At 38.9% G+C, this 26,717-nt stretch overlaps 1 protein-coding gene across 1 annotated transcript in view; it reads left to right on the top strand.

Moving 5' to 3' along the window:
• Window positions 1–26,717, top strand: part of SATB2 (SATB homeobox 2) — a 181,492-nt gene that overhangs the window by 16,897 nt on the left and 137,878 nt on the right. Inside the window, exon 3 of the mRNA XM_059393138.1 lies at window positions 6,406–6,582. Coding sequence (XP_059249121.1) covers window positions 6,406–6,582 — 177 coding nt within the window. The remainder of the gene's footprint in view (window positions 1–6,405; window positions 6,583–26,717) is intronic.

The raw sequence follows: 26,717 nt of genomic DNA, 5'->3' as shown, positions 1-26,717 counted from the left end.
AGAATGAGGTTTTAGAGCAAGTAAATTGTTTTGTTCTTGTAATAAATCTGCAGTAAGAAATGGTAGCTGGTGCCCCTCTGTTCTCTGCAGTCCTCCGGTAGACCCTGTATGCACTCTCGGTTCACACGGTAGAATTTGTTTCAGTGTCTCAGGGTTCTGTGATTTATTGATTGTGGTGGTTGCTAAGTGTGGTTCTTGACTCCAGGTTGAGTTTTATACAAAGAGCAGATATGAGAGGCTCTGCCCTCAAGCCTTTGTAATCTTCAATTAGCCCTGGGACCTTCTCAGGTGATAGAACCAGATATGCAGTGAGCTTCAAGGAAGGGAGTGGGCCCTGTGGCTGCCCTGCTTCTGGAAACAGATGGTTTCAGGAGCCCTCAGAAAGAGAGGAGAAAGGCTGGGCGCCTATCGCCTTAGACTCTTCTGTCATTCAGGGGGCAGGTCCAGGAATGAGGGTGGACCCAGGAGACAAAGGGACCAGGGTAGAGGCTGGAGCCCACTCACCTCCACTTGAGCATGACTCATTATTTGAGCCTTCCTTTGTCTGTGAGTGACTAAGGGCAGATTCCTGATTCCTCCTGTGTGCCTAGCTCAGTGCCTCCCACGTCGAAAGGGGAATTTACTTTTAAGCGATGCATGTCACCCATTGGACTTCACGAGCAGTGAAGGGGCCTTTACTAGAAGGCCAAGCCTTTGAATTTGTGTGGGTGTGGGTTTCTAAGTATAGTTTTCCATCCCCAAGAAAGCAGCATGGCTGGGCTTTAGAGTTGGCTAACCTGAAGGGTTCTCCTTGTGCCTCTCTTGAGCATGTTACTTATTTTCCCAGGGTTGGTTTCCTCAGTTGTTGGATGGGAACAATGCTGTTCCCTCATGTCTAACGGTGGGGAGAAAGATAAAGGTACGTGTGTATGCTGGAGTGTGGGGTGTGTCCGCAGGTGCCATGCCAGTGACAGGTTTGTTTTGGGTGGCGTTGTGGAAAGCAGTGTAATCCTGTCCTCCAGACCCTGGCCACTGGACCTTCTTTCAGCTTTCACTGTGGAGGTGAGCTCTGCAGAGTACTACAGGATACTTGTTCCTTGGGTCACTTTGATGGCGGTGTTGGGGCATTTCCTGAAGGCTGTTCTTTAAAATGAAGGGAAGGAGAGAGAAGCCTTTCTTTTATGAGAGAAGTTGGATTATTAGAGTTAGGAATAAAACAATGGCCCACACTTCCCTTGGTGATGCAGAGATGTCGCGTTAGATTTTGGAGTTTAACCAATAGCACATCTGTCCTCAGGTCTCCTAAGATCTGGAACACTGAGGAAAGATAACTGAGGGGCATCCAAGAATGCTCAAGACAATTGCACAATTGTCTTAGTTATCAGCTTGTGATGACTTTATCATGTGTCAAAAAAACCATTGTATATGTCCGTGCTGGCAGATTGCTTAGAGCAGCTCTCCTAGAAATATTAGAGGAGACACCTGGACTGTTTTAAACTTCATTTAAAAGAAGTTAAACAGGGGCGCCTGGGTGGCTCAGTGGGTTAAAGCCTCTGCCTTCGGCTGGGGTCATGATCCCAGGGTCCTGGGATCCAGCCACACATCAAGCCCCGCATCTGGCTCTCTGCTCAGCAGGGAGCCTGCTTCCTCCTCTCTCTCTCTCTCTCTCTCTCTCTCTCTCTCTGCCTGCCCCTCTGCCTACTTGTGATCTCTGTCAAATAAATAAATAAAATCTTTAAAAATAAATAAATAAAAGAAGTTAAACAGGTGAAATTGATTTTGGTGATCTATTTTATTTAACTCAGGGCATCCAAAATATTTCTCCCTGCAACTGATTTTTAAAAAATTATTCATGCTATATTTATTTGGTTTTTGGTATTAAATCTTTGAAATTGAGTGTGTATTTTATATTTACAGCACATCTCCATTCATCACTAGTGATTTCAAGGTTTTAGTTGCCACATGTGGCTAATAGCTATTGTAGTGTAGGGCAAGCAGTTTTAGAGTATAGAATGTTTTTAAAGCTTTCGCCCTTTTGCTTGGGTCGCATTGAACATCTTAAGTAATTCAATGATTATGAGTATCATTTTTATTCTGAAGAAAAGCTTTTTAGTGAGTTTCATGATCATTGATTATGGACCCTGAAAAAAATGATTGGTTTCTTATTTTGTGTTAATGGCACTAATTACCGGTATGAATACTGATTTTGGAAAAAAAGGAAAACAGGTTCCATTTTTTGAGAGAGGCCAGAAAACTATTTCACAGTGCTTTAATCCTCACAACAAGTCTGTGATGTAGATATTTTTATTTGCATATTACCTGGGAGGAATTTGAGCCTCAGAGAGGCCAAATAAATTACCCAAGGTCACTACGATAGGCAAAGAATGACCATGCCAGGATTTGATCCTAGAGTTCCTGCCTGCTGTGGCAGGGCTAATCACCACCACAGTGGAGCATCTCCCCTTTGTCTCTATTCCCGTGGCCGCTGCTGTGCTGAAGATTAGGTTACCTTTATCATCACACACACTTCTTCAGAAATAATGTCACAATGAAAATGACAGTTTGAGCATTGGAACTAATGACAGTTGGGAGAATGCATTTTTCCAGTGGAAGGAATCTCCTGCTTACTTTGTCCCTGTGACAACGGAATTCTCTTTTGTCCCAACTGTCAGAACAACTCTTAATCCTTAGCCAATGGCGGGGACTGTGTATCTGTCCTTTAGAGGAAACTACCTGCTTAACATGCCACAATTGTAAAAAGCTTAGCGGGGCTTATAATCAAAGGGTTCAAAGTTCCCTACTTGATCATATGGAAATGGGTCTGTGCTACAATAAAAGAGAAATAATGCCAAAAGTTCCAGATATAGCGCTAGAATAAGAGTTTTTTTTTCTTTCTTTTTTTTCTTGATCATTTCTAAATTTTGTTATAAATACATTTCAGTTTTACATTGTTATTCTTTTATTGGAACCTGCCTTTTAATTCTTCTTTCTTAATTTATTTTTTGAATTGCTTTCAAATACTCTCCCCATCTTTTCGGCCCTTGTCACTTCTTCTTTCCTTCCTTTCTCTCTCTCTCTCCCTCCCTGTCTGTTTTTTCTCTCCCTCCCTCTCTCTCTCTCTCTCTTTTCTTTTTTTTTCTTTTTTCTCTCTTTTTGCCTGGAGAGAGTGAGGGGGGCACCAAATGGATGTCTTTTCTTATTATACCTACTCACCCTTATTTAGTTTTCTTTCCCAGGGATTTGCTGTTTTTAAGTTTTTAAAACCTATGCCTTAATTTCTTTTTCCTCATATTTCCTCATATTTCTTTTCCCCAACTGAATTGTTTTACCATTTTCCAATTCTCTTGCTGTTGTCATTAGTAATCATACCTATTTTTTTTCATGCCTCTTCTTTTGTAAAAATTGTGTTTCATTGTACAAATTTCATAATTGTTTAGATCTATATAAAATTCTATAAAAGTACTTTTTTATATAACCTCTCTATTTTTTAAATGCTCATATTTATGTGCTTTCAGAGTAAATTCTGTTGTCAGACATTTATGATTAATATTATTTTATTTTATACATGACCTCAGAGGCCTTTTCTTTCCTCTCCTCCTCCCCTCTTCTTTCTTTCTCTCTCTCTCTCTCTCTTTCTTATTTTCAAAATAGGTGATGCTTTTTGACTGGAAGAAGTTACTGCTCTGATGTCAGATAACAATTGCTTTCTTTAATCACTGAACTGAAATGTTCAGGAAATATCTTGGTAACTGACACTTTCAAAAAATAAGTTCCTGAATGGCATAGACCCCTGTGCTTTAATGTTGTATCTCATATCTCACTCAATGAACTGCTAATATTATTTTCAAAAATTAATAGGGTCTTGGGTTTTTTTTTAGTTGATCATAGACTTGAGAATGATTTATGGTTCCTAAGTAATGGATACATGATAGCTTATGGGGGCAGCTGGATTCGTTGAAAGGCCTTATCTGTGATTCCCAGATGTGTGACACTCAGATGTTGACATTAGGAACCGCACATGATTTTCAGCATTGAAACTTATGTACACATAGGTATTAGTGATGAGGTAGCTTATGGCACCACTGACTGTATGGCCCTATGTGTGCATACGCTGAAATCATTGAAAGTAGAAATCAACCTGCTTCCTTGGACAAAGATCATATACCAGTATGTAAGAGTTAAAAGGTCTAAATGGGGCTACTCTCTGCTGGGAAGGACTCTGATGGATAGATCCTGTAAAATGCCATTATGCTTGCTCAGGAAGATTTTACAGCCCCTTCAACTGCATTGAGGGCAGGAGCCACATCAGACTTGTTCCTACTTGTATTCTGAGGCCACAGGGGTTACCTGGCACACAATAGGTGTTCAGGGAATAAAAATTGGATAAATGAATGAGCACAAAGATAATTTGGAGGCACTGTAATTTATATATTCATTTCATGTCTTACCTACATTTGGGAATAAATTGGGCATAAATAAGTAAGCATTTGATAGGCAAGTACTGGTCACAATTCTAAAAAAAAATATTTTATAAGGCATCATCGGGCCAGGCTAAATTCCCTTATTTGTCTAAAATGATCAGTCTGTTCCACCCTTATTTCCTATTTGCTATAAATCTATACCTTAGATAGTGTATTTGCTACAAACAATAATGCTGTCTTATTGTTCTTAAGAGTGAACACAGAGTTGGTAGTTGTCCCGGGGAATGGGTATGGTGTGACCTGTTAGACTGTTGTGCTGGCTTAATAATAATTACCGTGATCCTTAATGATAACAATTCTTAATGAGTATTATTATTGTTAATAATGATTATATTTAATAATTACACCCTATACTTATTATCTTTAATAATAATAATTAGCACATGGGAACCAGTTGCACCATTGTATTATCTTTAGAACAAAAATCTACATCTGTGACCTGGTAGTTTGCAGAGTGTCTGCTCCCACCCTCTGCTTTCCAGATCAGAGTGAGTCAGGAGGCTTCTAGGGGCTAGGCAGAGGGGAGGGGCTTTTACAGAAACTCCTGTGTCCTCTGTGTCTCACAGGCAGAACTCCCACATGTCGTTTACACAGAGGTCTTATCTTTATTGTGAAGTGTCTTCAGCAGTAACCAACCAATTGTCCACCGCCCCCCCCCTCGGCTGGCCCACCTGTCCTTCATAACTTTTGGTTTTCTTGCAAGAATAGAGAAGACCCAGAACAGATCTTATTCCATAATATACTAATTTGTGTGAATTACATGGGGCAGAGTCCATGTTTATTACTTGTATGTTGGTAAAACTTTGATCTTCTTATGCCTTGGCTATGTTTAGATTTAAATGCCTGTATGACTTTTTTAAAAATAAAAAACAGTTTATAAAAAATCTTTGGCGAATTAAACATTTTTTAGCTTTTCACACTTTGATACAAAGCAGAGAAATATTTCAGTGACAACAGATTTCAACAGATTTTCAACTAGACTAATTTGCTTTATTTTTTAGAGTAGTTTACTTCTTTTCTCCGAAAACACAAGAAGAGATAATTCCCTTAATAGGTGTAACTGGTGTTAATATGTTAAATAATAATTTAAAAAGGACAGAATTTTACATTTGGATGTATATTTTGACATAAGTTAAATGCCAGTTAAGATTTTCCTGAACGAGATATTTTCAGGCTCACTGATGACTATTTGCCAGGACTTAGATAAAAGATACAAGAGGGACCTTTAAAAAATTCCCATTGACTTTCTTAGACATAGTCACATGATCGCTTAGGCCCAGAAATCAAATATTCCTCTCTCCTAGGTATCTTACAGCATTTGCAGACAAAAGCAGATCTGATCTGGAAATACTAGTCCTGATTCATAGTTAATGATAAAACCATAGACATGAAGGATAAGAGGGTCTGGAAGGTCACCTTGACCTCTGCTTTGTGCCAGCTCTGGAGTCAGGGTCTCAGTCAGGATACCTCTGATGGGCACACTCCACATTTTTTTTTTTTAAAGATTGTATTCATTTATTTGACAGACAGAGATCACAAGCAGCAGAGAGGCAGGCAGAGAGAGAGAGAAGGAAGCAGGCCCCCTGCCGATCAAGCCGGATGCGGGGCTTGATCCCAGTACCCTGGGATCATGACCTGAGCTGAAGGCAGAGGGCTTAACCCACTGAGCCACCCAGGCGCCCCCACACTCCACATTTTAATGACTGGAATCTGAGGGCTTCTGCCTTTGCCCAGGGCAATTCTGCTGCAGTCTGATAGTAATAAGGAAGGAAAAAAAAAATCCACAGCTTTCCCATTAGGCCCATCCAACTAAGAGGCTTGTTTAATCTAAACCATTGTCGATCACAGATGAGTAACTTTTATAACTGTCTCTTCCCTTCTCATCATGGTGACTGAGATTTGCTTTGTAATGTTTGTGTTTTGCTCTTGAATTTTGTCTCTCCAGGTTTGATGATTCCTGTCTTTTGTGTGGTGGAGCAGTTGGATGGCTCTCTTGAATATGACAACAGAGAAGAACACGCGGAGTTCGTCCTGGTTCGAAAAGATGTGCTTTTTAGCCAGCTGGTGGAGACCGCGCTCCTGGCCCTGGGGTACTCCCACAGCTCTGCAGCTCAGGCACAAGGTATTACTGCGTGTCCCCTCCCCTCCCGGTGCCTCTGTGTGTCATGATTTGAGGAAGAATGCGATTCCTGAAATAATTCTCCAAACAAGGGTTGGAGGAGAATGGTCAGGTCTAAGATCTTTTCCAAACAGCTAGCCATGGAATGTTTCTTGCAGTGTATTGTTAGAGTGCTTCGGGAAGCATTTGACCAGCACCTCTAGAGCCACCAAAATAAACTCGTATGTTGAAGTGATCATCGTAGGTTTGTTGGCACTGAGAGTTGCTATTATTTTCTCTAAGTCCCTACAGTGGGGTTCTCAGAGTGCGGAGGTGTCTAATCCTAACATCCAAACTTTAATACATGATTTATAAGATTTTGGTTTTCTAAATTTATTTCTTGCGTTGGGCCTGCAGCTTCTGCGCTTTAAAATCAGCTTTCTAATTAAGTACAAAAAATTACCAAACTTTTGAATCTTTGATAAATGCTCTGTAGTTTCAGGGTAGTCCATTCAGTAAAACAAAAGCAAAAAACCAAAATGAAACAAAACAACAACGACAACAACAACAGCAACAAAAATCTCAGTGTCTTTGTGAGCGTTCATTTTATCTATTTAACTAATCATTAAAATTGCATCATGGTTTCTGCGTGTATTGTACAGGCCTGGCGAGCCCGTTGTGAGCTTGTGTTGCTTAATGGTTTTTTCATGGCAAAGAACTGAAAAAACAAATAACATAAAAACATCCCCCAAACCTTGAAAAATAGGAAAAAAAAAGTTGACCCAATGGAATGATGATTATTGTATTTCAGCTGAAATGATTGAATTGTACAATTTATGATAATGGTTATAACCACAGGAGAAAAATATGTTAAATTCGGGTCTTGCTTCATATATTAATTTTCTATATTACTGTTCTTACTTAACATTGGTATGTGTGCCACAGATTTTGCAGATTTTTTTTATGAGTCCCTCTTCATCAAATTCCTAGGAATTGTCAGTCAGAGTCTCCATTTATTCAGATGAAAAAACATAAGAGATTAAGAGATATATACAAAGTTACAAACATGGCGACCAAGGACATGGGATTTAATATCCAAGCTCTTGACTCTGATTCTGTGAGCAGATCATCACTGTCTAAAAAATGCTTAAGTATTTAAATTAGATTTTAATTCTACCAAGAGAGCGACCCATCTGAAACCAGGGGGCAAGAATGTTTTCCCAGGGCAGGCAGTAACCCCATGGATCACCCTGAGCCCAAGCGTGGTCTGAAACTGAGCGCTTGGCCTGTCGGGTGCCGTAATGACAGCTGAACTGTTGAGTCCATTGCTTTCAAAGCAGCGTGATAAAGGATGATTCATTTCCTTTCTCTGACGACTTTCTTTCTTGTGTAAGGGATTCAAGATTTGATCCCAAGCAAATTGCATACTGGGCACCATCGCTTTTATTTTATGCCATGTGCCTACATGAAATAAAGGAGTCCCCCTCGCTCCCCCCCATAAACTTTTCATGCCATTTTAGGGACATTTTTTTCTGAATGTAAAGGTCATTGTGTCCCACTGCTTGTGTCCCGGTGCGCCAGCTTCCTGTTTGACAGGCCTATCCATCTCAGTTAGCACGGCTGCTCAACGCGCCGTGAGCTCACATGTGGAGCCCAGAGCACTAAGTGGCCAAGATTTGATTCTTGGCACATGCTCAGGGAGGAGGCTCGCAGGAAGTCTGCACCAGGGAGCCACACTGTTCCGTTCAGTGATGTGGACTGAGAGTTCTACCCAGCAAGGTGAGGCAGACACACTAGCAAGGGATATGGTCTCCAGCGGAGATTAAACAGCCGAAAAGTCAAAAGCAAATATTTACTTCCTCAAAGTTTTTGAAAACCATGGCTAAAAAATACTGAATATTACACTTTTAAAAAGTTGAAGCAACATTCTGAAGGTTAGCTCTAGATCACAGCCAATACCTTCTTTTGTAGGTAAACTGAGGTTTTAGCCCTAGGTCCATACTGTAATTTTAGAGGGGAAGAAATTACAGTTTGTTTAGGTTTATATTAGGCTGCTGATCTCTGTTTTGGATAAAGGGAAAAACTGGAATTGTTTATTTTGAAGTGAATGTATTAGATATATGTTGTCATTCAGACCATTAAATATGGGCAATTTGCTGCATGTTTATTATAGACCAAACCGAGTACATGGTAAGACTGGTCATCTGGGGGCACCTGGTTGAGGCCTGCCTTCAGCTCGGGTCGTGATCCCAGGGTCCTGGGATCGCCCCCCACGTCAGGCTCTCTGCTCAGTGGGGAGCCTGTTTCCCCCGTCTCTTTCTGTACTGCCTCTCTGCCTGCTTGTGATACCTGTCTGTCAGATAAATAAATAAAATCTTAAAAAAAAAAAAAAAAAGACTGGTCATCTGTGTGCTGGACAAGCAGCAGAGTGAGAGAAAGCCAGAGAAGGAGGTAGAACAAAATATGACTGCCTATTCGAAGTCCGAGTTTGTCTGGGTCTAGTTTCCTGTTTTGTTTTGATTTTGTTTGTTCATTGTTCAGGTAATTGCCCCAAGATGGGGGAGTCATTGGGTGACCTAGCAAATCCATTTGCAGCAGAGAAACTGAGCGTTTCTGAACAACTTCTTCCTATGTTGGAAAACTTGGACAGAACTAAACTGCAAGGAGAGGGGGTTGCTTGAGTCAATTTTATTTATTCATTTATCTGTTTATTTATTTATTTATAAAATATTTATTTCTTTATTCTAAAGAGGGAGAGCACATGAATGGGTTCGGGGGTAGGGGCAGAGGGAGAGAGAAGGAGAGAATCCTAAGCAGGCTCTGTGCTTAGAGTGGAGCCTTACGTGGGGCTCGATCTCACGACCCTGAGATCATAACCTGAGCCGAAGTCAAGAGTCAGACACTTAACTGATTGAGCCACCCATGCACCCGAGCCTGTTTTAAAAACTCTCTGCTGAGCAGAGAGCCCGATGCGGGACTCGATCCCAGGACCCTGAGATCATGACCCGAGCCGAAGGCAGCGGCCCAACCCACTGAGCCACCCAGGCGCCCCTCATGAGACATTTTTTAGTTAAATATTGGCATGACCAGAAAAGAGTTTCAATATTGAATTGGATAGTATTCAAATTGCCTTGAAACGAGAAAATACATTAGCAATGTCATTATTTTGGATTGATACTTAGGTCCTAATGACAAAATACTGTGCATTTGTGAGTGTGGGATGGTCACTTTCTTTTTTGAGAGTCATTCCCTCCAAGTGAGTTTGAGAGACTTTATTAAGAAAGAATATTTGTTTCTAAAGGATGATAGAAGTTCCACTAAAATGGAGGTCAGGGATAGTAGCCTTTATTTGAAGCCACATATTGGGACTCAAGAGAAGATAAGGGCAAAAGATACTGTCATAAATGCTGGGCATGGTGCTTCTAACTGAGCCAAACCCTCCATTTCCCAGGACACATACTATTAACTCTGTGATTCTCAGGGATGAGAGAGATCCAGGATATATCTGACCTGCTGTTTTGCATAGGCCAAAAGTGAAAAGATGCCAGGCTTTTTGCTTTTCCTGGCATAGGTAGCCTAAGAACTACTGAATAGCAAGCACATGTTATGGTAGACTTTGATGAGTCTTGTGTCTCTGAATCAAAAGCCTTCCAGTTTTGGAAGAGGGGTGTTAACCTAGGGAACTACTACATAGTAACCCTCCCCACTCCCCCAAATTAAACTTGGTCATTCCCTTCTTTCTTTCCTTTTCATCCTTTCAGTTCTGCCCCGCATGGCTTTGGGTAATAGCTATGGATCTCTTGAGAGTTCTCTATCCTTGAGAGTTCTTTATCCTAAAGCTATTTATAGGTACTAACGTGGATGGTGGGTTTGGGGAGGTGGCAGTGAAAGCAACGTGATTTCTCACTGTGCACATTTGATTAAAATTGTAAGTGGGCATCTTATTTCTCCTCTGCTTCCTATAAATTTTAAAGTAAGCTTTAGAATTTTATTTATATGTATTTATTGAAGCATAATTGACATAAATATATAACAATGATTTGATATTTGTGTATATTGTGAAATAATCACTCCAATAAGTCTAGTGAATGTCTATCACCGCACATAGTCATAGAATTTTTTTCCCTGGAAACTTTTAAGATTTACTCTCTTAGCAATTTTCAAACGTACAATACAGTGTTATTAACTGTTGTCACCACACTGTACATTATATCCCCAGGACTTATTTTTTTCATAACCAGAAGCTTGTGCCTTTTGACTCCCTCACCTGTTTTGCCCACCCTCACCCCCACCTCTGGCAGCCACCCATCTGCTGTCTTGTTTTTTTTTTTAGTTATTAGTATTTTTTTAAGGTTCCAGTTAGAAGTGAAATCATATTATACTGTCTTTGTTTGACTTATTTCACTTGGTCTAATGCCCTGAAGTTCCATCCATGCTGTCACAAATGACAAGGTTTCTTTCTTTCTTAAGGATCCATAATTCTTGTGTGTGCATATGTGTATACCTCATTTTCTCTATCCGTGCATCCACTGACGGACACATCGATGTCTTGGCTTTATGAATGATGCTGCAGTGAATGTGGCCGCTCAGATCTTTTCAAGTTCATTCATTCGTTCCTTGTTTCTTTCTTTTTTCTCTCTCTGTTTCTCTCTTTCTCTCTCTCTTTCCCTCCCTCTTTCTTCTTTCTTCCTTCCTTCCATCCATCATTCCTTCCTTCCCTCCCTCCTTTCTCTCTCTCTCTCCGTGTTTTCTTTATTTGGGTAGATACCCAGAAGTGGAATTTCTGGATCATATGGTAGTTCTATTTTTAATTTTGGGGGGAACCTCCATGCTGTTTTCTACAGTGGCTGCATCAGTCCACATTCCCACCAGCAGGGCACAAGTGCTCCCTTTACTCCACATCCTTGTCAAAACTTGTTATTTCTTGTCTTTTTGATATTAGCCATTCTAACAGGTGTCAGGTCAGATCTCACTGCGGTGTTGGTTTGCATTTCCCTGATAAGTAGTGGTGCTGAGCCTCTTCTCATGTCCCCGTTGGCCATCTGTATGTCTCTGGAAAAATGCATGTTCACATTCTCTGCCCATTTTTTAACCAGTTGTTTTTTTTTTTACTTTTAAGTTGCATGACTTCTTTATATATTTTGGGTATTAACCCCTTATCAGATAAATGATTTGTAAATATTTTTTCTCATTCAGTAGGTTGCCTTTTTGTTTTGGTAGTGGGTTCCTTTGCTGTGCAGATCGTTTTTAGTTTGATGTGGCCCCACTCGTTTATTTTTGCTTTTGTTGTCTTTGCTTTTGGTGTCAGATCCAAAAAACAATCTCCAAGACTTATGTCAAGGAGCTTACTACATGTATTTTCTTCTAAGAGTTTTATGGTTTCAAGGTTTACATTCAAGTCTTTAATCCATTTTGAGTTAATTTTTTTGTGTGGTGTGAGCTAGTGGTCCAGTTTCATTCTTTTGCATATAACTGTCCAGTTTTCCCGACACTATTTGTTGAAGAGACTGTGCTTTTTCCAATGTATATTTTTGACTTCTCTCTTGTAAATTAATTAACGGTATACACACGGATTTATTTTTGGTCTCTCTATTCTGTTCCATTGATCTGTATGTCTGTTTTTATGCCAATACCATACTGTTTACTATACCTTTGTACTATAGTTTGAGATCAGGAATGTGTTGTCTCCAGCTTAGTTCTTGTTTCTTAAGATTGTAAAATTTAGTTTTAACCAGAAAATTTTATTTAGAAGCAAACATGCTGAGCAACAAATAAGCAAAAATTCTTTCTGGCTTGTTATTTTTGGGTTCATGAGTATATAAAAATTATGGAAAAGAAGGTGTATTAATTGCCATTTTTTTCTTATGCTGGAATAATTAAATTTATACAGTCATTTTAAATGTTATTTTAAAAAATTGATGCAAAAGTGCATTTAGTACCATGTTAAGGAGTGCCAGATTCAGTCATAATTATGTAAAATTATACATATATGCATAGAAAAAAGACAAAGGAAATCTATTCAGATGTCATCATTGTGGGTACAGGGATTACATGGTAGCGGGATTGCCTTCTTTTTCTAATCAGTAAGAATATATAAGTATGAAATTCTACTTTCTCCGTGAGTTCTCTTAATAAGTAGGAATTTGTTATTTTTACCTCATTACCCAATTTTGATAAGCAGTTCACTTTGTCCCTAATGTATCCATAAGTGTGAAAATTTGTCTATGATACAGATGTATTTCTTTTGTTTTTTTTTTCAGGTTAAGATGAAAAATAGAATACGTCTTTAATGAATCCCTGTGATGTATAAATAAACCAAGGGATTTCTTAAGAGTTTTAATAGTGCTAAGTAATATTAACTGAGCGATTATAGTATGCCAGGCACTATTCTAAAAGATTTGTATGTACTGACTCCTTTAAATATTGCAACAGCTTTTTGAAGTAAGTCACACGTTCCCCCATTTCACAGATTAGGAAACTGAGGCAAACAAAGACGGGAATTAACTTTCCTGGGTGCACAGGGCTATGGATGGAAGAGCTGAGATCTGAAGCCCAGGGATCCAACCCCAGAGTCAGGGCTGTTCTGTGATAGCCATGATCAGTGGGAGTTTGGAGTTGGGGTAGGAGGCAATTCTTATTTAATGCTTGCTTCTCAGGTGCTGGGGTGGCTCAGTGGGTTAAACCTCTGCCTTTGGCTCAGGTCATAATCTCAGGGTCCTGGGATCGAGCCCCCATCTTGCTCTCTGCTTGGCAGGGAGCCTGCTTCCTTTCTCTCTCTCTGTCTGCCTCTCTGCCTACTTGTGATCTCTCTCTCTGTCAAATAAGTAAATAAAATCTTTAAAAAAAAAAAAATAATGCTTGCTCCTTACTCTTTGACATAAGCCCTAAAAGGCAGGACTTTTAGATTGGGTGCTTACTGAGTACCTAAGGATTCTATCCATCTATCTGTCTGTCTATCTATCTATCTATGAAAGAGGGAGAGGGAGAAAGAATACCAACCCCACCCAGTCTATGCAGGTCTAAATCTCACCATCCTGAGATCCAGATCTGAGCTGAAATCAGTCAGATGCTCAACCAACTGAGCCACCTAGGCACCCCAGGATTATATTTATTTGATAATGATTGTATATATTTGATAGTGATAAATTATACATAGAGATACTTTTTCAAGGCAACTGAGACACCCTTCATTAAGAACAAACAAAAAAACCCAAATCTCCTAGAATTGTTGTCTATTGAAGACAATTCCTAAAATGAAATAGAAGGCTTATAGTAGGTTGAGTAATTCAAATATACTTGTGAAGCATGAATGATTCTTGATATGAAAATAAAGCATATCCCTCAGCAATTCTGATTTTCAAATTAATTAATTAAATAGTATTAAATGCCTACTACGTTCCTGTCATTATTCTAGGTTCTGGGGATAAGGAACTGAAAAAGAGTCTTGCTTTCATTGAGCTTACATTTGGTAGTTCAGTAACATAAGAATGGTTTAGTACATAGATTATTATTTGATTTTTGATCCTCTGAGTTCAGAAATATTGAATACTGAGGTTCAGAGAATAGAAGTACCTGTAAGATCTGTTTACAAGTTTAGTGCTAATTTATAACTAAATGTTCATTTTATTCTTAAAAAAATAAGAATTACTTTTTTTAGTTTTTGGAAGTAGGTGACCAGATGGAAAATATGGGTTAAATTTCCAGAAAATTCTTGCTTCGCCTCATTAAAAGAAAGCTATTTATTTGCCACTGCTGTTGTCTCCATTTTCAAAATAGGCCTGTTGTTGGCTTTTTATTGGTGAAACTCTTGTGTTCTCAGTGGCCCATTTTTTTAGAACATGAGGGTGGTACCTGTAGGCATTTAGTCAATGTCGAAAGACTGAACAAATGGATTGAAGGTATTATTGATTATCTTGGAGAAATATATGCAGTTCTAAAAGGTGCTAGTTTACTCTCTTCAATAATTATCTTTGGACTCATGAAGTAGAAACTGTTTTGTTCCCTTAAAACAGAGTGATGCATAGCACAGTGTTAAGTCTACAGAATTCAAAAATGTTTGTTGACAGTGAAAACAGGTATTCTTAAGGTTCATTTTTACTAAACTTTATCTATGAATTTTATTTTTCCTTGTGTATCACTGTGAAGTTGGCTCCTATTTATGAACTAGCTATTTTTATCTGAAGTAAAATACGATTTGACTCCTTAGCGATCAGCTTCACCATTTCCAAATTATTCCAAGTCATCATCCCATGGGAAGTGCTGTTTTGGCTCCATTCATGGTGGCAAAACACTTCGAATAATAGATTTTAGACTCAAAAGAGCTACTTACTCAAAACATACTTACCGCTTACTGGGATCCAAGTTCTTCTGATTAAAACATAGGGGTATTTTGTCAGTGTCTATCTGGGCCTCATCTCTTTGAAGGCAGTCTGTACAGGGAGAGTGATTTCAGTCTGGAACTGGAAACAGTGGTGAGAATATATAGAATCAGACTTAAAACCAAAATAGTAAAGGATATTTTTTAAAGGAATGGCTCAATTTATTTATTACTTATTTATTATTGTTTTGTATATTCATTCATTCATTATATGCTTTTCAGGGAACTAGCTTTATACAGCCTACTATTGGGAAAAACTTTACAAAGAAGCTAATTTGAAGGTAAATTTTATCATTAGAAATGAATATGCTTCCATTTTAGATTATTCGGTGCTTGAAATGCTCAGTTCTTCATTTCTCTAAAATGTTTATCCTAGGAACAACAACATATACAAAATAGATTTGTGTAGTAAATATTCAAAATTTATCATGTAGCATCAACGATTAGCAATTCATGACTGGTCTTGTTTCATCTTTGCCCTTATCCACACCTTACTTCTCTCCCACTGGATTATTTTAAAGTACGTCCTAAACCTCATATTTTATCCATAAATATTTTACTAAGTACCTCTTAAAGATAGAGACAACCTTAAAAATATAACCACAATACTGCATGAGTCTTAAAAAGCAGATAATTCTTTGATGTCCTGAAATATCCAATGTTCAAAAATTTCCCGTTTTATATTTTCTTTTCTACTTTTTTTTTTTTTTTACTCAAGTCAAGAACCATACAGATAGATCTATATATTACACTTGGTTGATGTGTCTCTTTCATTCTCTTAAATTCTTAAAAATTCTTTTCTAGGGGCACCTGGGTGCCTCAGTCAGTTAAGCATCTTACTTTAAATCTCAGCTAAATTCAAGCCCTGCATTAGGCTCCATGCTGGGTGCGGAGCCTACTTTAAAATAAATAAATAAATAAATAAGAAATAAAGTTCTTTCCAAAAACTCATGTTTGCCATTTTAATACAGAATTAGTTTTGTTTTGCTGAACTTAATGAAAATCTTAACCTTATAAATGCCCACAAATATGATGATTTTAAATAAACAATTAGTAAGCTCAATCATAGCCTTGTAATGGAATTCAGAAAAATCACACTTTTTTTGATGGGGCGGGGGAGGGAGGATGCTTAAAAGGCATAGGTTTCCTGGAGCCCAGAGTTTTTTGTTTTTGTTTTTGTTTTTTAAATGAAAGTTTGATATTCTCCCTGTTGAAAATGTTTCAAATGATCTCTTGCTTTGTATTGCTTTCTTGGTTTCTTTCTTTGGCTCTTTCTACCCCTCCCCACCCCACTTTTCCTTCTTTAATTAAACTCTCATGTTTGGGAGACTCTCAGCAGTTTTTTCTTTATAAGGGCAATGTTGAAAAAAGGTGCATATTTAGAAATTTTAGGCCTTGGAGCAATCTTTTAACAAACAAACTGCTTTTTAAAAAATTCTGTGGCTCTCAAAAGAGAGCTCAAAAAGCTACCCAAAATTGCTGTTAACCATGTCTCAGCCCTCATTAGAGCTGGACGGGCCAAAATATAAAACAGTGGCTGTGCTGATACAAATCTCTAACAGCCCTCTGTACTCTTCCCTCCTCTACTACATAAAATTGAGTCTTCATATTTGCATGTGTACATATGCTTATTCACCTGCACAGAGCAAAACCTGAAATACTACTTTTAAATGCCAAAAGAAGAATCATGCCACTTCACTTCCCTGTCCAATATATATTTAAGAATGAGGGGTGCTTGGGTGGCGCAACTGATTTTTTTTTTTTTTTTTGAAGATTTTCTTTTTTCATTTGACAGGAAGATCGCATAAGTAGGCAGAGAGGCCGGCAGAGAGAGCGGGAAGCAGGCTCCCCACCCAGCAGGGAGCCCAATGCAGGGCTCTATCCCAGGACCCTGGGATCATGACCTGAGCCCAGGGCAGAGGCTTAAGTGACTGAGCCACCCACGGGCCCCTGATTCCTGGTTTCAGCTCAGGTTGTGATCTTGGGGTCGTGAAATCAAGCCACACGTGGGGCTGCGCGCTAAGCCCAGTGTCCTAGACACTCGCCCGCTGCCCCTCCCCTAACACGGGCAGGCACTTGCTCTCGAATAAATAAATAAGTGGCTCAGTGGGTTAAAGCCTCTGCCTTTGGCTCAGGTCATGATCCCAGGATCCTGGAATAGAACCCCGCATCGGGCTCTCTGCTCAGCGGGGAGCCTGCTTCCTCCCCTCTCTCTCTCTCTCTGCCTGCCTCTCTGCCTACTTGTGATCTCTGTCTGTCAAATAAATAAACAAAATCTTAAAAAAAATAAAAAAGGATGAATATCAATATACATGTTTGTAGTTCTGTATTCCTTATATTTGCTTATATTGGCACAAATATGGGTTATTTAAAATATATGGATAATTACAGCTCACATGAAAGTCAACTGAATTATAGTCTACCTGTAAATTTGCAGAGGATGAAGACCCCATCCACCTTGACATGTAAGATGCCTAGAAGTTGAGTAGGACTTGATAAAAACTGTTTAGGGCAGTGAATTTAAAAAAAAAAAATTTAGTCTGATTTCACTTTACCTCCAACCTTGCAATTTCTACTTTAACGCCTATTTAAAAGAATCATATCAGTGAAGATAATTCATTAAAAACCTAGCTCATTATTTCTTCCATGATGAGAGAAGTGCTTAGCAATATTTTTAGTCAGCTGTTTGTTTGGGGCAATTGGACATGGTGGCCATTCGCTTTGGTGAATTTTTATAAAAAAATATTTTAAGTTTTTATTTATTTATTTGACAGACCCAGAGAGAGAGGGAACACAAGCAGGGGAAGTGGGAGAGGGAGAAGCAGGCTTCCCACGGAGCAGGGCACCCATACGGGGCTTGGTCCCAGGACCCCGGGATCATAACCTGAGCTGAAGGCAGGTCTCTTTTTGGGATAGATGTGAAATGTCCATGAGCTGGAGGGGACTGATCATTGGAGTTCTATGTTTTGGCATCATGTAAAATGATCTAGGTTAAATAGATTGACCCACAGTGATATACAGCTTTTATTTAATAATTAAAGTATATCTCATTAAAAATACATAGCTTTGAGGAGTTATGAGTAGGAAACCTACAACCTAAAATTGGTGATACTGTGATACAATTTATATTGTGATTAATTTTTTATTCTATCCTTCTAAAGCATAACTGTCTTTTACCAATACATTGGTAAAAGGTTTTAAATGTAAGGTTGTCATTTACTGAAATTCCCAGGTCTTTCTGTGCCTTAAGAAGGTGTAGTAGAGATTCCATTCAAGAAATTCATTTAATAAAAGCGTATTCATTGGAATACTTGTAGGTGCTACAATAGATAGTGCTATTACCTTTTGGGTAGATCGTTTATATTTAAAGTTCCCCAATGATAAAACTCTCAGTCTTGGTGCTATACCATCATATTGCAACTCTAGGAAGAGTCTATTTTGATCTTTGTGATGGACAACAAAAAAATTCTTGGCCGTAGACCATTTTGTAATATTAAAATGCTTTTTAAAAATTCCTTGTTTCCTTTTTTCTTTCTTTAAATGGATAAGGGTTCTGTCATCTAAATCTTATAATTTCAGTTAATTCTTTGTGAAACTGTGAAATTTCAGAATCATGGGTCTTTCACTTCTTATCTTAGTGTGCATTGTAATTTATACTTAGGATGGCCAGATTTTCTCAGATGCAGTCTTATTGTATTTTAAAATGATTGCGGCATTTCAACTCAGTAATTCATTCATCTGCATAGCATCAGTTAGTGGGCAGTTTATTTATTATTTATTTAGGCAGCTGGTGGGGTCCTGAGATGCCAGGGACCTCTCTTATCTACAGTGTGACTAGGGTAAGCTCAGGGGTGGTGGTTGGAGGAGGGATGAAATGCATCCTCCTGGTCCTTTGGGGGTTTCCCAGGTGCTAGAGAGATTTCACAGGATTGTGATGAGCATTTAAAACCCATCACTTTGAAACTCAGTGGGTTGTTTTTTTGGTTTTTGGTTTTCTTCCTTTATGGTTGCTTTGGAAGCTCTGGAGTGAGTGCCATTTGCTCGCTCTAAAACGGTAATTGGCAAAATTATTTGTGTGTCAATGAGAAAAAATACAGAGCTTTTCCTCTGTCTTCCTTTGTTTTTGGTTTGAGGAAATATCACCCAGGACAGAACAGCAAATCGGCACTACTGTTTTACAAGCCGGTTACTAGGGTTTGAAAAGATCGCTGCAGGCTATATGCAAATAGAGAGTGCCCGAGGTTCCTCCCAGCTTCTCCCTGCTGCACTTTCAGCAGAGAAATGAATACGTCCGACATATTCTTTCTGTCAGCTTTGTGAATCAGAGGATGAGATGCTGGAAAACTCCTAGCACAGGCAAACCTCTGTCCTCCAAGATGTGGCCCTACAAACTCGAAAATCTCCCAGGTAAAGGTTGGCCTCCCTTCCCTGGAGCAGATTAAGAGGGCGGTCTGTTCTTGATCAAAAGCTCAGAGCGGTTTACCAACTTCAGATGGTGGTTCTTCTTGAGGAGCGGTGCTGCAGAACTAGAGCAATAAAGAACAATTTTAAATGCCTTGTTTTACTGCTGTAATACAGTGACTCCCTGTGGGGTGAGGAAAAGACTTATTTGAAAGGGGGCCTGCTTTAAACACTCTGCAATGGAAAATATATCAGAGTTATTTGGGAAAAAACCCTTTTTATTAAGATCTTTAGTCTCTCTTAATTCTCTGGTTCTCTTGCACACTGTCATGTTATTCATTGATTTCACAGATATTTTGTGCCAGACATTGTTCTGAGTGTTGGGGACACAGGAAAGAGCCAAGCACAATGCCCCTGTCTTCAAGGTACTTTCCAGTAGGGGACATAAAAAAATAAGCCAGAAATATGTAATAAAATGTTAGGAAGGATCTGACATTATATTATGCTATGTTGACTTTAATCTCCCCATCTTGTCCATAAGGGAGTCTGGCAAATTTAGGCTTCTCCTTACCCAGAAAAAATTGAAGATCTCGAATGGGATTTGAAGATTAAAAATAAAATGGTGTAGGAACTTAAAAGGTGAAGTCTCAGTTTTCTGAAAATTTTACCTGTGTGGACTCTTATTTTTGGAGTAGGATAAATGTAATATTGTCAGAATTAGCTTATATTAAGCCATGGTTTAATGTTTTTAAGAGAAACTGTAATTTTTACCAGATAGACATGTTATGTGTATATTTAATAAAAGTGATATTATTAATTAATATTAAGCACTAATATCCAGTACTTTTTAGGTACCAGACACTGTTCTAGGTGCTACGTATGTATTCACTCATTCAATCCTTATAATAACCCCATAAAGTACGTAATATATATATTTTTAAAAGATTTTATTTATTTGGCAGAGGTCACAAGTAGGCAGAGAGAGAGGAGGAAGCAGGCTCCATGCTGAGCAGAGAGCCCGATGTGGAGTTTGATCCCAGGACCCTGGGATCATGACCTGAGCTGAAGACAGAGGCTTAACCCACTGAACCACCAGGCGCCCCTTTTTAAGATTTTATTTATTTATTTGAGAGAGGGAGAGTGCACACAAGCTGGGGAGGAGCAGAGGCAGAGCCAGAGGTAGAAGCAGGCTCCATGCTGAGCAGGGGTCCCTATGCAAGTTTGATCCCAGGACATTGGGATCATGACCTGAGCCAAAGGCAGATCCATAACCGACTGAGCCACCCAGGCGCCCCAAATTCATAATCATTGTCCACATTTTACCAATGAGGAAACTGAGACACCCTGAGGTAATGAGGTAAATTTACCACAGAGAGGGGAAAAGCTTGGCTGACACCAAAAACTGGCTCCAGAGAATGTGTACTTAACCAGTATCCCATTCAGTGGCATTATATTAACAGTCTGTGAATTTAGTCTCCAGTTCAAACTGATAGTAACTATATTTTACAAGCATGAACCAAAGATTGACATTTTGGAATTGGTAACTGAACATATCTATTTTTAAATTGAGTGGGGAGCTTGTTTTGAGTTTAAATAACAAAACTGAACTTGCTGTCTTGGGATGGCATTTTATGAGAACTTATTTTATGAGACCCCATTTTTGTATATCTAAGCTCTTTATAAACTTTCAAATAAAAAAAAAATCCCTTTTTCTGGTAGCAAACTAATGCTTGTTAGTTATAGAAAACTAAAAAATACAGAAAAAGTAGAAAGAAGACAAAGGTACCTGAGGACCCACTTCCTAGAAATAAGTGTAGATACCATTTTCAGGCGTTCCCCTTTAGTTTAGTTTTACACAGATGAGATTGCATATATGCAATACTTTTACCTGTGGTTTTTTACTGAATATGATAATGTATAATTTGCATATGTCTTATTATTTTTAATACTACAAAATAGTAAAGCTTTTGGTTTTCAAATCAAATGTGAAATACTATCTTTCTTTTGGTTATCTAGAAGGATTTAGGCACAGTCAGTAAATTGGGAGCTATTAGGTATAGACAATATACCTAGTCCATGCTAGACAATCAGAGTGACTTATTCCAACATTTACATGAGAATGTAGTTATCCTTTGAAAATAATTTTTTTCTTATTTTGTTCATTGCAGGTGAAAGGCCAGTTACTAAGAAAGAAATTGGTGTTGACCCGCTGCTTTCTTTTTACCTTTGCCTTGTGGTAAAGAGTTGAGTTTTTGAATGTGGTAGAAGAATAAAAAATCGTTGTGTCATTCAGGAAACTTCAGTTAATTGATTTCATGTTTTGTTTTTATAATAGTCTTGTTCTTACCCACATTTTGGTCTTTTTCCTCTTTAAAAAAACACACACACAGCATTGTGTGGGTTAGTTACTGAGTGCTTACTAGTTTTACAATGACAGTCCTGTGTTAAAGATGTCCCTTGGCCCAGGAATTAATAACTGATGACAGTTTGTCTATTTTTTGGCTTCTGGATTTTGCCATGTACAGTAGGATGGAGGTTTTATGTGAGAATCATTGGGGGAAACTCTTAGGGAAGATTTTTTCCTGGGCTTGAATTGATTGAGCATAGCCCACTGTTGGAGTTAGGGAATTTGACGAACAAATCACGAAAGCTCCCGTCCTTGGAGGAGCAGGGGGTTGTCGTCCTTTTGGTAGTTGGTTTCTAGAGGACCTTAGTCCCTGCTGGGCAGGGAAAAGAGATGAGCAGCTCTCTGGCTCCCTTCTGTATTTTATAGTTTTTTTTTTTTTTTAAAGATTTTATTTATTTATTTGAGAGAGAGACAGTGAGAGAGAGCATGATAGGCAAGAAGGTCAGAGGGATAAGCAGACTCCCCATGGAGTTGGGAGCCTGATGCAGGACTCGATCCTGGGACTCTGGGACCATGATCTGAACCAGAGGCAGTTGCTTAAGCAACTGAGCCACCCAGGCGCCCTGTATTTTATAGTTCTAAGATTGACCCAATTTCTTTTCATAGTCTTCCCTGTAGCTTAGCAGGTGTGAAAAGGTCTAGTTAGAATTCAGATCTATTTGGCCTCCTATCCTGGACCCCTTCCCAATAGTATCATTGGCCACATTCTGATTAGCTCCTTTTTATGTGCTTTTCTGGAGTCATTCAGCCCACACTGAGGTGTGTCCTCAGCATTAGGGACCATTCTCTTCCTATGTGGTTTATGACCGTGGCCCTTGATAGAGAGAAGCTGGTTGCTTTCAATAAATATTTCCGTGGGTTTTAATAATAGTCATAGCAAGGATTGATATACCTTAGATTATTCATTGAAATGTACTCATGTGACCAAAATGCCCATTATATGAAAAAGTTTTAATTATGAAGTCAGGGTCTCATTATGATAAAAATAAGTATATGTCAGATACTCTATGTAACACATTGTTATAATTTGCTGCTATATTTCTTTTTTACTTGTAACCCCTAATGGGTATTAAAATGCATCCACATTTGCAGTTGAAACTAATGCAATTAACATCAACAACTGCTTTTCTGTCTTACTATTAAGGGGGAATTTCCTGTTGTGACTCATGATAAGATTATAAATTTGTTTGAGTTTCTAAAGGGATATTAATTTATTCAGATAAATTAAAAAAAAAATGGGGGAAGGGCGCCTGACTGTCTTAGCCAGGAGAACATGTCACTCTTGATCTTGGGTCATAAGTTCGAGCCCCATGTTGGGTGTAGAGATCAGTTAAAGAAGAGTAAGCCCAACTCTGTTGTAAATCGCACACTTGTGGGGGCGGTGTGTTCTTCCAGGAGACTAAGGTGTCCTGTAGTACTTAATAAGGGATCTTGGCTACAGTGTTTTGAAATTTACTAAAATAACTAATTTGTCACCCAAACAAGGACCCACCGGTAGGACTTATTTCTCTTGTCTCTCATTGGAATGCCTCAGGATGAGTCCATAAGATATAGTCTTGTTATGTTTTCCTGGATGTTTAGTCCTTTAAAAAAAAAAGTGAAGCTCATATTGTTGCTAATTATAATGCCACCAAATGCAGAGCTTACTAGGTGCCAGGCGTTGTTCTAAGTATGTTACATGCAGAAAAACTAACTTAATAGTCTCAAGCTGTGTGTGACCTAGGTACACTTCTCTCCATCTCTCAGCTGAGGGGACTGATGCATAGAGAGCTTCGCTGTTACCCCAGGGCACAGAGCAAGTTAAGTGAGGGAGCCAGCATTCAAACGTGTTCAACCCAGGCATTCTGCTTCTTGAGGCAGTGGCTTAGCCACCACAGGCCTATTAGGTATTGTCGTGATAGTGAACGCAAGTGAATGCTTCTACGGGCCTGACCTAATACGACTAGACTGACTCATTAAAATGCTTGCATATCCCCCCCCCCTTTTCCCTTTATTTTTTTTTTTTTCTTCTTCTTATATTAGACTGGGAGATGAGAACTTTAAAGACATTACAAGTGCATTCTACTTAATCTGAAATATTTTGATGCTTCTGGAAAAGTGAGATGATTTAATTTCTTATATAATTGCATGAGGAATTATAAATTATGTTTTCTAAAATACCTACGACACTAAACCACAAAATGAACAGATAAAACTGATTTGTTCTCTGACAAATCAAGATATATGGCAGTGTTTTCATTCCAAGTGCCGTTTGTGGGGCTGGAGCAGCTGAGTGTGCCGTAGTATGACACAGACTGTTCCCAGGCAGCACTGCCTTCACGTGGGCAGCCCGAGCTGATTTACGACACACACTAAAGTTGTTTTTTTTTTTTTTTTTAATATGATGTCAGGCACAGCCCAGGTTGAACTTCTGAAGTCATGGAATGCAGATATGTCTTCTTTAATTGACCTTCTTTAGCATTAACTTACACTTCACAAATAAGTGTTTTTATTCTGTGGAGAGAATGGACCATTTTCAGGGCTCTGGGGGTGGCATTTAGAAAATTCTTTCTTAAGTGCATTTAATAATTTTCCTGGAAGGTATGTGTTGACTTCTTCTGGAGGGTAATTTATTCATAGTAAGATTGAGTAAGAATTTTTTTTTTTCCTTCCACTGGACTGAAAACAGAGTGTGTTGTTGTAGGTCTCTGTGGTGGTGGAAGGCTAAAAGTCAAAATTTGGATGTTGTGAGTTTAAGCACTTCTCAAAGAACCTGTGTCCCCACGCTGCCACAGTCATTTGTTTGTCCTGAATTTAAAAAAAGGCTTTGCAATATGTGGAACCAAAATAGTTCTGTTTGTAGTAGTAGGGATTCTGGGAAAATGAGAGTGTCATCTTCTGTGGGGGAGAGATTGATACATGCTGATTGCTGGTGGTACTGGATTTTGTTAAGCAGTGATGGGTTTTCACTAAGTCTGCTGAAATAGCTCACGAGGTCCCATGTGTGATCCGTGAGAGCTGATCTGTGATGATGGGTGGGAAGGAATTGTAGTGGAGACTATAACTTTGGGCCAGAGATAAAAACAGAATCCCAGGGTTGCCTTGGTGGCTCAGTCATTAGGTGTCTGCCTTTGGCTCAGGTCATGATTCAGGGGTCCTGGGATCAAGCCCCGCATCAGGCTCCCTGCTCAGCGGGAAGCCTGCTTCTCTCTCTCCCACTCCCCCTGCTTCTGTTTCTTCTCTCGCTGTGTCTCTGTCTGTGAAAAAGATAAATAAAATATTAAAAAACAACAACAACAACAACAACAAAAAATCTTAATCCCATAAGGCACATCATGGTCAAATTTTTTTTTACCAGATTCCAGCCCAGTGAGTTCAGAAAACATTTTTTGGGTTTTTTTTTTTGTTGTTGTTGTTGTTATTCTATATAAGTGGGACTTGCATTAGAATCTTTATGTAATTTCTTTTTCTAGGTGTATTTTCTATTATGTGTAACAAAAAGTGGATTGAAAATGGTTATTCAAATTAAATGTTAGAATTGATTAAACCAAATGAAACAACCAATTGTATTGTACAACATTGTGAGAATGTAGAAGTAAGCCAGACCAAGATTTGGAAGTAAAAGTCACCGATGAAATTAAACAATCGTACATTAGCTTTTTAAAAAAAAGTATTTAATTCCCAGCCTAGTGAACGTAAATGGTTAAAGCATATTGACTTGCTAGTTTGTTTTCTCCCAGGCAGTTAGGAATTGGTTACGGTGCATAACGGATCCTGCAGGCTTAGCTCATCTAACTGTCAGATCAGCAGAGAGCTGTCTAGCGTGGTGTTAACGGAGGCGTGGGCCTCCGATTCTCTGTCTTCTACAATCTTGTTCTCATTGAGGACGGGATAGTAGAGTGTGACAGCTAGGTGTTACGGAGTTGGACTACTGGGCTTTTAGACTTGGCGCTATTACTTCCCAGTTCGGTGACTCTGCCTTGTTCCTTCATCTATAAAATGGGGTAATACCGATGCGTCTGTTGCCGACTTGTAGGAAGATTAAACAAAATAATCCATATAAAGTGCTTTATCCAGGGGGAGGGCTGTGTACATGTTAGTTGCTATTATAATTATTATCTTTACAATCGTTTTGCAATGCAGAAACCAGAGATGATATGTTAAGCCAGATATGATATGTTGTTAATTTCTTTTGTTTTCTATAGCTTCCATTCATAAAGCCTGCCACTCAGAGATAACCGGATGTGAATTACTGGTATTATTTCCGTTATCCTTTTGATTTTCGTGGAGTATAGGAAGAAGAGATCCGCTGATGTTCATGGGTTTGGATCAACAAAATCCTATTCCATATCTCTTCACCAAGATTTCTTTTTTGTGGACAAGGCATTCTGCACTACATTTTTTTCTTTCCAGTTTTATTCAAAGCATTTAATACATATTTTATACATGCTGATAATGAACAAAACCTCCCCCACGTCATCTGTTGAAATTGTGTTTTTTTAAAAAATGAAATCACCTTTATTAATGACAAATGGAAATTTAGATGTTCACTGATAGCTTTGTAATCAGATGAGCTAGTTTTTTAGTCAGGTGACAAATAATTTGCATGTGTTCAATTTCTTCTCCTTCTGTGGAGTTCTACATATCGAGTTACCTAAGTACAAAAGCAACCTAACTACCACGAAGCCCTTTTATTTAGCACAACCTTTTTCCGCAGTTGTGTTGAAAACCAGACTATTTTCCCTTCCGTGCCTCCTCCGAAACAGTCGCTCATATCTTTTCTCTTGTGACGTCGTTTCACTTGTGCAGCTGCCTCAAAGCAAATCTGGGACTGTGCGGAGCGGAAGGAATGTAAATGTTTTCCCCTGGGGACTGGTGATCAGTGGTATTTGTCTCCTGGGAAATTTGAATGTAAGGTCACCTTTGCATCAGGGCTCCTTCTTTTCACCCCCTTCCCGGAGCCGCTCACAGGAGATAGCTTCATGGCTGAATCCC

The sequence above is a fragment of the Mustela nigripes genome, chromosome 3, assembly GCF_022355385.1.
Source record: "Mustela nigripes isolate SB6536 chromosome 3, MUSNIG.SB6536, whole genome shotgun sequence".
Taxonomy (NCBI): Eukaryota; Metazoa; Chordata; class Mammalia; order Carnivora; family Mustelidae; genus Mustela; species Mustela nigripes.
Note: the sequence above shows the minus strand (reverse complement) of the source record. Positions and strands in the feature narration are given on the sequence as shown.